This window comes from Muscardinus avellanarius (assembly GCF_963383645.1).
Source record: "Muscardinus avellanarius genome assembly, chromosome: X".
Taxonomy (NCBI): Eukaryota; Metazoa; Chordata; class Mammalia; order Rodentia; family Gliridae; genus Muscardinus; species Muscardinus avellanarius.
The window spans coordinates 98,001,125-98,013,945 of NC_137792.1; the positions used below are offsets into that span (position 1 = coordinate 98,001,125).

The window sequence follows — 12,821 nt, forward strand, 5'->3', positions numbered from 1 at the left end:
GATCTAGCACAGACAAATAGAAAGACTGTGTGTGGATAAAAGCCAAGATTAGAGTGATGCATCTGCAAGTCAAAGAATTCCGGGAATTCCCAGACGCTCTGTAGGAGAAAATCATGGTACAGATCTTCCTTCAGAGGTTTCAGCAGTATCTAAGCCTGCCAACAATTTGATGTATGACTTTTGCCCTCCAAAACTGTGAGATAATAAATTTCTTTTTAAGCCACCCAGTTTGTAGCAACTTGCTACAGTAGTTCAGAAAAGCTAATTCACAGTCGGGCGTGGTGGCGCACGCTTGTAATCCCAGCATTAGGGAGGCTGAGACCTGGAGGATGGCGGTTTTCGGACAGCCTCAGCTACTTAGTGAGGCCCTCCACAACTCAGTGAGACCCTGTTTCAAAATAAAGAATAAAAAATTGAGCAGGGGGTGTAGCTCGGAGATCAAATGTCCCTGGGTTCCATCCCCAGACCCGCAATAAATAAATAAATAAATAAATAAATAAATAAATAAATAAAAAGCTAATTCACTTTCTATTCCTAACCCACTTAGAGGTTTTGTTTTGTTTTGTTTTTTTGGTGGTATTGGGGGTGGAACCGGGGGCTTTCTACCTCCCGACTGGCTATCCTCCCAAGCCTATTTTATATTTTATTTTGAAACAGGGTGTCACTAAGTAGCTGAGGCTGGCTTTGAACCTGTGCGATCCTCCTGTCTCAGCCTCCCAAGTGCGAGGATTACAAGTGTACACCACCACACTCGGCTTCTGCTTAGAGGTGTTTTTTTTTTTTCATATATGGGAATGGAACCCAGGGGCATTTGACCTCCAAACTACATCCTCTGCCCTATTTTTTTATTCTTTATTTTGAAACAGGGTCTCACTAAGTTGCGGAGGGCTTCATTAAGTAGCTGAGGCTGTCCGTGAACTGCGATCCTCTGGTCTCAATCCTACCAAATGCTAGGATTACAAGTGTATGCCACCATGCCCAGCTTGCTTAGAGTTTTTAGTCGTGAATGAATATTGGATTTTGTCAAACGCTTCTTTTGGCCAGCGTGGTGGTACACGCTTGTAATCCCTGCGCTTGGGAGGCGGAGACAGTAGGATCGCGCTGGTTCGAAGCCAGCCTAGCTGGCTTGAGAGACCCTGTTTCAAAAAAAAAAAAAATATATATATATATATGTCAGGGAGTGTAGCCCGGAGGTAGAAGGGTTTCCAGGAACCCCAGTACCACCAAAACAAAAACAAAAACAACAACAACAACAACAACAACAAACGCTTCCTCTGCATCAATTGATATGATCATATTATTTCCTTTGGACTATTGTTCTGAATAATATTTAAATGTTGAAACAGTCTTGAATATTTGAAATAAATCCCCTTGGTCATGATGTATAATTCCTAGACATTATTTCATTCAATCTGCCAATGTTTCATTAAAATGTGTATATTTAAATTAATGAGAGATACTGAGGATTTAACCCTGGGATATTCTACCTCCAAGCTTAACCCCCAGATCTTTTTATTTATTTTGAAACAGGGTCTCCCTAAATTGCTGAGGCTGTGTTTAAGCCTATGAGCCCCATCTCAGCCTATCAAGTACTGGATTATAGATATTCAGTACTGCACTCAGATGTTATTTTGTGTTTTTGTAATATTTTTGCCTAGTATTGGTTGTGGGGAGATACTGGCCTCATAAAATGAGTTGGAAGTGCTTTCTATTTTTTAAAGGAGAATGCACAAAATTGATGTTAACTATTCTATAAATATTTGGCAGAATTATCCACTGAAAATTGCATAAACCTGGAGATTTCTTTTGCAGGAGCTTTTTAAATTATGAACTCAATTATTTTTTATTGATAGAAGGATATTTAAATTATCTACTTCATACTGAGTGAATTGTAGTAATTTGTTTAAAGAATTGGCCCTCGCTGGGCGTGGTGGTGCACGCTTGTAATCCCTGCGCTTGGAAGGCGGAGACAGGAGGATCTCGCAGGTTCGAAGCAAGCTGTGCTGGTTTAAGAGACCCTGTTTCCACATAAAAATATAAAATAGGTCTGGGAGTGTAGCACGGAGGTAGAAGGGCTTCTAGGAACCCCAGGACCACACACACAAAAATAGAATTGGCCCATTTTTTCTAAGTTGTCAAATATGTAATTGTAATGTTTTTCATAGTATGTCATCATTCTATTTTTTCTCCTTATGATTTTAATGACTGCAGAATTATACTTATATCCCATATTTCATCTTTAATATTGGTGATTTGTGTATAAGGTCTATTCTTATCAGTATTACTAGAGATTTGTCAATGTTACTGTTTTTTCAAAGAACACAACTTTTGTTTCATTGATTTTTCTCAATATTTTTCCTATTTCAATTCTGATAATTTCAGCTCTTTATTATTTCTTTCATTCTGTTTGTTTGGGGTTTATTTCAGTCTTCTTTTCCTGGTTCCTTGATGTAGAAACTTAGACCTTTTTTATTTTGTGTGTAGTTCTAGGAACTAAACCCAAGACTTCACACCTGCTAGGCAAATGCTCTGCTAAGATACATCTTCAGCCTCTTTTTCATTTTTAATGCAAGTATTTAGTGTTATTTTTCTCAGTGCAACATTAACCAGTTACATGTTTCAATATCTTGCCTTTTCAGATTTATTTATTTATTTATTTATTTATTTATTTATTTATGCAGTACTGGGAATGGAACCCAGGAGCATTCTACCTCCAAGCTACACCCTCAGCCCTGTTTTTTATTCTTTCTTTTGAAACACGGTCTCACTGATTTGCAAAGGACCTCACTAAATAGCTGAGGCTCTCCACAAACCCGATCCTCCTGTCTCAGCCTCCCAAATGCTGGGGTTACAAGTGTGTGCCACCACATCCGGCTCGGCTTTATTTATTTTTGCAATATGATTAAATACAGAGGCCCTCTACCACTGAACTACATATCTAGCCCTTTTATTTTTATTTTGAGAAAGAGTCTCATTAAGTTAGCCAGGCTGGCCTCAAACTTGTGATCTTCCTATCCCAGCTTCCGTAGTAGCTTGAATTATAGGTGCCACCATACACAACTCAGTTTTATTTTTTAATTTAATTTCATTCTTTGGTTGTGTGTGGCCTTCTTCTTTCTTCTTATTGAGCCCAGAGCATTCTATGTCTGAGCTACCCCTATAGCCCTTATATTAATTTTTATTTTCTAATAGGGTCAGTTAGCACTTTATTTTGCCATTTTATTTTTTTTTCTGTTTGTTCTTTTTGGGGGTCTGATTCCTCTTTCTCTTTTCTTCCTTTCTGTCATTTATTTGAACATTTTTTAATGAATCTATATTTATTCAGTGTGTTAAAGTGTATATCTTTGTATAGTTTTCATAGTGGGTGCTCTAGATATTGGAATATATGTATGACTCATAACAGTCTACTGGTATCAATATTTCATCACTGTACATTTTTATCAACATCACTTTCATTTAAATACGTTGATCTTTTCCACTTTGAAATGTTGTTGCCTTGAGAATAAGATAATTTTACAGTTTTTCAATCATACAAATTATGATTTGTAAAACTCATGAGTTAAAGAGTAGTTTTCTGTATGTATTCATATTTTTGCTGTTATTCTTTCTGCATTCCTGATGCTCCAACCATCTTTCTTTTATCATTTACTTTGTATTTGAACAAATTCCTTTAGTCATTCATTAAAGATATTTCTGCTACTGACCGATCACTTGTTTTCCTTTGACTGAGAATGTCATTACGTCCCCTTCAGAAAACGATCACTTTCAGAAAACTACCCTTCATTCCTGAAGGATAGCTTCACCACATATAGATTCTATTTTCTGTCATTTCTGTTTTACTACTGAGTTCATCAGCAAGCATCTCATTTTTTGTTACTGTATATTTCAGTTCTGTAATCTCCATTTGTGTTTTCTGGAGGAGCAGGTAATCCAATTTTATTTAAAAATATTTCCAAGAAGAAAAAAGGAAATTAAGTGTGAACTTATACATTTAAGAGTCTTCAGGAAAATGGTAGACAGTTTGATGTATGAATCTTATTTGAATTATTATTTTACTTAAATAAAATACAACTAATTATTGTATGTATTTATGAGATACAATGTGATGTTTTAATATTTGTATACATTGTAGGATAATTATATAAAACTGGTTAACATGTTATCTCACATATTTACCAATTTTTGGTAGTGAGAACATTTAAAACCTATTCTTTTATCAATTTTGAAATATACAATGCATTACTATTAACTGTGGTCACTTTGATATTCAATAGATCTGAAAAACTTAATCTGCCTGTCTAACTGAAACTTTGTACCCTTTGATAAACTTTCCCTGTTCCTCACCCCTCATGCATAGCCACTGCTAACCATCTCTACTTCTATGAGTTTGACTCTTAAATTGCACACGTAAGTGAAATCATGTAGTGTTTGTCTTTCTGTTCCTTGCTTATTTCATTTAGCATAATCTCCTCCAGGTTCATCCATTTTGTAAATAACAGAATTTCCATGGTTACTATGTTTTTATCATTTCTTTTTCATTTCTGCTATTTTTTTTAACTTTTCACTTGTTTTAAGAGAAGCTTTTTGATGATCAAATCCATTTTAGCATGGCTACTATGAAATCTTTGTCAGATAATTGCAACATCTGATTCATTTCAATGTTGGCATTAGTTTGACTGTCTTTTCTCACTTTGTTATAATTTCTTTGTTCTTGGAATGACATATGACATTTCTTTTAGCATGCAGCCATTTTATTTATGTCTCACACATGGGTAGACATCTATTTTTGTGGGTTGTAGTTCTAATGTAAGCTTAATTTTCATATTCCTTGCAGTTTTGTCTTGGTCTGTTTGGCTTATCTGCTATCACTGGGGCTTCCATTTGTTTCTGATCATGTTACTTGAGGAATCAGAAATGTTTCACTATGTCAGGATGCCAAGTGTTTCTAAGTGGGGAATGGTGGAGAATTAATACCAGTGTCCTCTGCTGTCCTGGAGTCTCCGGGCATAAAAGAGTAATAGACCTGCAGAAATAAAGAACCTTCCTAGACTGGGAATGCTTTGGGCTTTATCCTTGTAGCCTGTTCTTCACTTCTACTTTGGCATCTCTAGGTGAAAATTAGGAGTCTCATACCCAGTCAAAAAGGAGAAAGCTTCTTCTGTCCACTCTTCTTGGGCTCCTTATGGTTCCTCCTGCCAGTACGGTTGGGCTGATCTGATATAGAAGCTTTGAGCCTAGAAGTTTTCCTGGGCTGTTCTGTTGCTACATTGGGGATCTGAAAATGTGAGAACTGGGCCTCTTTCTTCTTTTGCGTGGGAGATATAAGATACCATACATATTTGCTTTACCCAGGGTCCAAAACCAGTTTGCTTTCTTACCACCTTTCAGAAATCTCCCTTGGTTTCGCCTTTATTTCTAGGGTTCATATTTGTGCTTAATAAGGATAAATAAGGAAAAATAGGTATTAATACCATTATTGTGCATGTGGTACAGACCAGAAATCTCCCCCAGGTTTAAGTGTATATGATGCTTCTGAGACCACAAATTCTGAGAACTGTTGGGTTAGAAAAAAGTGGGATAATGAGCTGCCCATCCCATGTAATTTGGAAGTACATGAAAGATAACCACATCTCAAATCCAGCCTGCCACTGTATTGAAATTTTCAATCCTGCACAAGCACTTTCCAAAGGACTATGTAGGGTGACAATACTTTGGGTAATACTATAGTGTGGTGTTGGCTCATCTGATTAACTTTATTATTCTTTGGAAAGTCAGAGAGTATACAAGTTTTTCAGAAAGTAAGTTTCAAGAGATGCTGTCTGTAATACAGAAAATATGGATTGGGAGCCCTATTTGCCTGTGGGTTTACAAGGGACAAGAATGTGGGGGTAGAATAAGGACACAGAGACCATGAAAACCATACAGAAGGACAAATTCCTGTCCACTTTCGCGATTTTGCATACTCAAAGACTTTTTTATTGGTGTTCCTCACTTTTAATGATGGGTTTCATCGTGGCATATTTGCAGATACATAGACAGTTGGTCAGTTTCACTCCCCGGTAACCCTACTGACATCTCTCTACTACTGATCCCTTCCCTCTATCCTAATTGTCACCCTTTTACTTTAGTAGCATTCCTTTTTTTCTCTCTAGATTCCACATATAAGGGGAAACATACAATAAGTTTCTTAGTATCAGTTATTTTGCTCAAAATGATGGTATCTAATTCCATCCATTTCCCTGCAAATGACAGGATTTTATTCTTTTTCATGGCCGAATAAAAATCCATTATGTATATATACCTTATTTCCTTTACCCATTCATCTGACTCCATAACTTTGCTATTGTTAACTGCTGTGATAAACATTGTATCTCTAAAGCATGCTCATTTTAATTCTTTTGGGTAAATACAAAGGAGAGGTGTAGATACAGGAATTCTATTTATAAGTTTTCAGAAATCTTTATATTTTTTCATAGTGTCTGTACTAATTTATATTACCCCAACAGTGTACAGTGTACTTCTTCCACTCCCATCCTCTATATCCTCAACAACATTTATTGTTATTTGTATTCTTGATGATTGTCCTCTAAATGGAGTGTGATGGAATTTCTGATCTGCATTTCCCTGATGAATAAAGATGTTAAATATTTTCATATAGTTATCTACCATTTGTACTTTGTTTTCTGAGAAAAGTGTCTGTTCAGTTCACTTGCTCATTTATTGATTGGATTATTTGTTTTTAAGTGTTGGGGTTTTAAGTTCTTTATATATTCTGGTTGTTAATCCTATCAGAAGATTAGCTAGCAAAATATTTTTCCCATTCTGTCAGTTGTCTTTTTACTCTGTTGTTTCCTTTGCTATGCAGAGCTTTTTAATTTGATGTCATCCCATTTATCAATTCTTAATTTCTTGACCTACAGGGATCCTATTCAGGAAGTCTTTGCTTGTGCCTATATGTTGAAGTGTTTCCCTATTTTTCTCCTAACAGTTGCATAGTTTCTGGTATTATATTTAGGTCTTTGATCAATTATGAGTTGACTTATGCAGAGTGAAACAGGGATCCAGTTTCATTCTTCTACATTTGGATATCCAGTTTTTCCAGCACCAATTATTAAAGAGATTATCTTTTCTCTAGTGTATATTTTGGCAACTTTGCCAAGGATATGATGATGTAGATTTGTTTCTATGTCTTTTGTTCTATTGGCCTTTGTTTCTATTTTTATATCTGCATCATTATGTTTCTGTTATTATGGCTCTGTAGTATAGTTTGAAATCAAGTATTGTACATCCAACATTGCTCATTTTGCTCAGAATTGCTTTGAATATTCTGTGTATTTTTTTTCTTCCATGTGAATTTTAGGGTTGTCTTTTCTAGTTTTGTGAAGATTGTCACTGATATCCTGAGAGATTGCATAGAATCTGTAGATCACTTTTGGTAATATGGTTATTTTAACAATAATAATTGTCTATCAGTGAACATGGGAGGTTTCAAAGACTTCTCATTTTTGTACTTAATGACATCAGTAAGAGAAAATAAATTTAGGGGATAAACATTTTGAAAAAGAAAAAAATATGACAAACTATTATATTTATTATCTTCTGTTTCCCAGATTTAATGGGTGTATTCTCTGTTATAACCAGGCCTACCATGGCAAAATCTGGCCGTTTACATGGCAACCAATGCATTGATTAATTGAGAAAAGTGCTTTGGGGTAGATACAAACACAGCATCTCTTAATTCCATGCAATTTTATTCTTGCAATTTTATCCTCCCCCTGCTTTCTTGGTTTCCATGATGCCTTTTCCAAAAATGAAACTGGCCTTCATAAGGCAGCTACTCTTTCCAACATAAACTTCCTTAGATGAACTTTATTCTCTCCTGCCCTCAAAGAGCCCATTTCCTGTCTTCTAGAAGTTAGCCATATATTTGACTGTACTTAAATGATGACCTTCAAATATCTTTAGTGTCCAAAAGCAAAGGTATGGAACTGGGATTTGGTACTCATTAAAGTTCCCAGAAAGCTGGGCATAGTGGTGCATAACTGTAATCCTTGGGAGGCTGAGACAGGAGGAATGCAGGTTCAAATTCAGCCACAACAACTTAACAAGGGCATTAGCAACTCAGTGTAATTCTCTTTCAAATTAAAAAATAGGGCTGGGAGTGTGGCTCAAACATAGAATGTCCCTGAGTTTAATCCCCAGTAACACACACTCACATACACACAATTCCCAGTAACTTTCCATAAGTGATATTTTTTGTCCATCATTTTTGTTCTTGTTTGGGTACCAGTAACTGTTATAAGATTGACAAGTGGTGGTAATTTATGAGGCAGAAAACAAAGTAAAACCTTTGATGACCACTCTCAGCAAAAGTGTTCAAAGGTACAATAATCCCAGTACAAGGAAAACCATGGAAGAGGTCATAGAACCTATCAACAAAAAACTGGTGAACAACAATTTTGTGCCACAAATAGCGCTAAACCGTGGAGAACTCTTCTAACAAGTAACAAGTCATTTATAGTATAAACCAGGATGGAAGTAAATTTAAGTAAAAAACTTATTAACTGTAAGTTGAATTCAAGCATTTTCAAGGTTTAAAAATAGAAAATATATAAATCTATAAGTTGAGATCTATAAAAGGTCAGTGATATCATATTGAAATTTGGAGAGTAATTTCAAAATTTAAAGTGAGACAGTATTTTTAAGAATATTATACATTGTCCTACAAATAGGTAGGACAAAACTGGCCAGGCAAAATCTGAAGACCATTTTATTGCCTAGATGCCTAGATTATGGTTCAACACCATAATCAATTCTTAAATTCTGAAGAAAAGATGTTTTTGAGATACTGCTCAATGCTAATATAATAGCAAAACACTTCAGGTCTAAGAGTTATGTAATTTAAGATTGGTGCCTTAAAAATATAACGTATTCAATTAATGCATATTACTTAAACTTATGAGCTCATCCTCTAGTGCAGACTTTTCTATAATGATCAAATGTCCTATATTCACACATTCCACTTCAGTAGACACTACCCACATGTATTAAGCACTTGAAATGTGGCTAGTAAGACTGAGGAAATAATGTTATAATTCTAATTTACATGGCTACATGTGGATAGTGAACAGTGCAAATTTAGTCCTAAACTGGAGGCAATTTTGTGAATATCAGGGGAAAAAAAGATTTCTTTCCCCTGAATTAATTCATTCTAAATTAAAAAAAACATTTAGAAGTTGAAAAATTCAGAAAAGTATATTAACAGGACTGTGAATAAATAATGAGCTGGAGATAAGCACCTAAATTTAAACAAAATTCAGGCTTCCAATTTCCCTTACTGACTTGAATAAATAAATTTAAAAATGTACATTTGGTTGAATTATGAGTTTTTTGCTTAAAATCACTGCATATTAAAGGAAAATATTTCAAATTGTGTACACTTAAGTCAACATTTTAATATGACACCTTTTTATTTGGTAATAATCATTCATTCGTGTATAATATGGGCAAACAATTTACTTATTTGGAAGACTATTTTTGCTTATTTGGAAGATTATTATTCTCCTAATAAACCACATAAAAAATATTCCCCTATTAGTCTTATTTAATCTTATGCATTTGGAAGGATTTAATTACCATCAACTTCATGTATGTGCTTCACTTTGATTTATAAAATATTTTCACCAAATAATCATTCACTTTTTGGATTTGACTGTAAAACCAAAGTTCAAGTATATTACTGCTTTCAAATGAGTAGTACATCTCTCCAGAAAATGAAAACAACATTAACATATCTTCCTAATAAGTGACTAATACATATTACAAGGATCTGAATGATATGCATGAATTTTTTGTAGAAGAAATTCTTGATTATAATTAGTTTTCCTGTGTTGAAATTTAAACTAAGACCTCCTAAGAAATTATAAAAATATTTTGATTAAAATTAAATGTGCCTTGCTTATTTGTACAGAAAATTGATTTCAAATATATATATATATATATATATATATATATATATATATATATATATGAAAATATTTTCTGGATGTTGGGGATTGGGAAGGTAATTCATTCTTTCAGCAAACATTTACTATGGGCCCACTATGTGCAAAGCATCATGCCTGACACCAAGAAGTGACATTCTCTCAAGTGAATTTTGATAAACAATATTCTCTCTGAAGCAAATTTAAGTAGGGCGTCATAACTGATTGACAGGCATTGCCGTCAATGGAGGTCATTGGTTAACTAAATCCTCCTTTCTCTGATTTCCATACATATGTAAGTACAGCAAATGGAAATATACTCTATTTTATTCCATCTTTTGGTATGACTACTATATTTTGCTTTGAGCCAGCTAGGTCACATATGCATAGATACATAGCATACACTGTATACCAACAGAACCAAGTATATAATAACTTAAAAACACTCTAAAGTATTTATTTATTTTATGAAGTATTCATTATTGTTGGCCTTGTCCTAAAAGTCAATGTAAGATCCCACCATCAGGCTAAATAACTTTTTAAACAGTATGAAATGTATAAAAGGTAAGAGCCCATTTATTATTTATTTATTTATTTATTTATTTACTTATTTACTCATTTATTTATCTTCTGTACTAGGGATTGAACACAGGGGCATCCTACTTCTGAGCTACACCCCTAGCCCTATTTTTAATTCTTTATTTTGAAACAGGGTCTCACTAAGTTGTGGAGAGCCTCACGAAGTAGCTGAGGCTGGCTACATACCTGCAATCCTCCTGTCTCAGTCTCCCAGTACTGGGAATACAGGTGTGCACCACTAGGCCCAGCAAGAGCCCAATTTTTAATATAATGTACACTTGGAAAGAAAAACATTGATAAGAAATTCACCCAAATTTAAGCGGTAAGATTTCAGGTGTTTTATTTTTCATATTCATATTTTTCCAACCTTTCTTCAATGACCATGAATTGTGTTTATAATCCATAAAAGTTATACACACACACACACACACACACACACACATATATATATATATATATATATATATATATATATATATATTAATTACAGTAAAAATCATTCTTGAACTGTTTTAAGCCCTGTATCTAGTATAGGCCAAGGTAAGTCCTCATATAGGGAAGTAAGACTTGACCATAAGTATGGACTGTGTAGAAGATCTTAGATGGTTGATGAAGAAGGCTTTAGTTTTGACCTAATTGGCTATTAATTACAATAATGCCTTTTGAAAGGGACTAAAATTTTTTCTATCTGAAATTAAACTTAAATTAATATTCTATGGGGGAGGCAAATAGTAACATGTGTTTCCAGGTATATGGCCTGGTTATGTAATGGGATAAATGCAGTATTGCTTTCTGGTGACTTGACATCATACAACATCTTTGTTTAAACATTTAGTAATTCATATGTACAGAATTATTATAAACCACAAGATAGTTTATAAAAGTGACAGTTTTTAAAATTATAAAATAGTACAGAGCCTGGGGAAATAGCATGCACCAGACTTTGGACTGAACCTGGAAAATATTGAAAAACTGAAAAATAAAATAAAAATAATCTATAATCCCATAACTCAGATGTAACTACCATGAGTGCTTCAGTATATTACCATCTAGTAATTTATTATAGTTATGTGTGTATTCTGCTTTTTAACTTAATATTTTATCCTGATCATTTTCTTGTATCATTAAATATGCTCAGTAAATCTCATTCTAATAACTGCCTAATATTACTGATGGCTTTGTGAAAATGTTTTTTGATAAACAATATTATTTTATCTACCATTGCCTTAGTTTATCATCAAAACATTCAAAATGTTTGTGGCATTTGAAAAAAAAATCTGGCCAAGGGATATTCTGATCTCTCTGGCTTTAGCAAGTATTGGGATTTTGACTCAAAAAAATATTTTTTTGTTTAGATCCCTAAAATCATCTGTATTGTGCACAATGATAAATCACCCACATGTTTCCCAAAATACAGTCTTAGGTTTGAAAAGCCACAACTCTGTAAGAGCTATTAAATAATTAAGCACTCAATTAGTCTCTATTCTTCCCATACCTAAGTCCTGGTAGGTTTAAACCCAGAATCTTCCTGCTGTAGCAAAGCAAGTCAATCACAGTGGGTTTAAAAGAAACATTAAATAAAACAGAGAAGAAATTATCCTTAATACAAACATGTTTCTGAGAAAATGCATTTGTTCACCTTTCAAACAAAGTAAATAATGATCTGGTGATTTTTTTTTCCAAGAAAAATTCATTTCAGAAGCTCCATAAAACAATTTTAGTACAGGCTGGATACCCAAAGTATCAGTATAGCACATGTTTGCTATGAAAGAGCTCTGAAAATTATTCAGTGTGCTAGTCACAATTCCCTTGACGTACAGGAGAGGAAAATTCTATGTAAAAAAGTTGTACTTTCAGTCTAAACAAAAACTCCATTTCCAATTTTCTTTGGTGGTATGGTGATCCTTTCCTTACCTGCAAGGCAGCTGAGGATCAGAAAGACTTTCCAAAATGTGAACGCCATTTGTGTCGAGCTTTGTTGAGAGCAGTGGGTGCCAGTAGCTTGCCTGAACCAGGCTGACTCTCGTACTGGCTTCTTCAATCACAATGAAGTCCGCCAGGCTTATCTGCTGGTCATCGCCAAGCAAACATGCCTCTTTGGGCTTACTTACTGGGTACAGACCTTTCCCAGAGCAAGTCTGTGTTTCTTTGAAACACTTTTCATGGGGTGTGTTTCCTTGATATATTTGCTACTGTGTTAATAATAAACCCACACATTTAGATTCTTCAAGATCCTTGTACACAGATTCTCTAAGTCTC

The 12,821-nt window shown here is 34.4% G+C and overlaps 1 protein-coding gene across 1 annotated transcript in view; it reads right to left on the minus strand.

Annotated features, from left to right (window-relative positions):
• Nucleotides 1-12,525, minus strand: part of VSIG1 (V-set and immunoglobulin domain containing 1) — a gene marked incomplete at both ends in the record, with an annotated part of 36,461 nt that extends 23,936 nt beyond the window's left edge. Inside the window, one exon of the mRNA XM_080718968.1 lies at nucleotides 12,477-12,525. Coding sequence (XP_080575094.1) covers nucleotides 12,477-12,525 — 49 coding nt within the window. The remainder of the gene's footprint in view (nucleotides 1-12,476) is intronic.
• Between the last annotated feature and the right edge of the window lie 296 nt (nucleotides 12,526-12,821).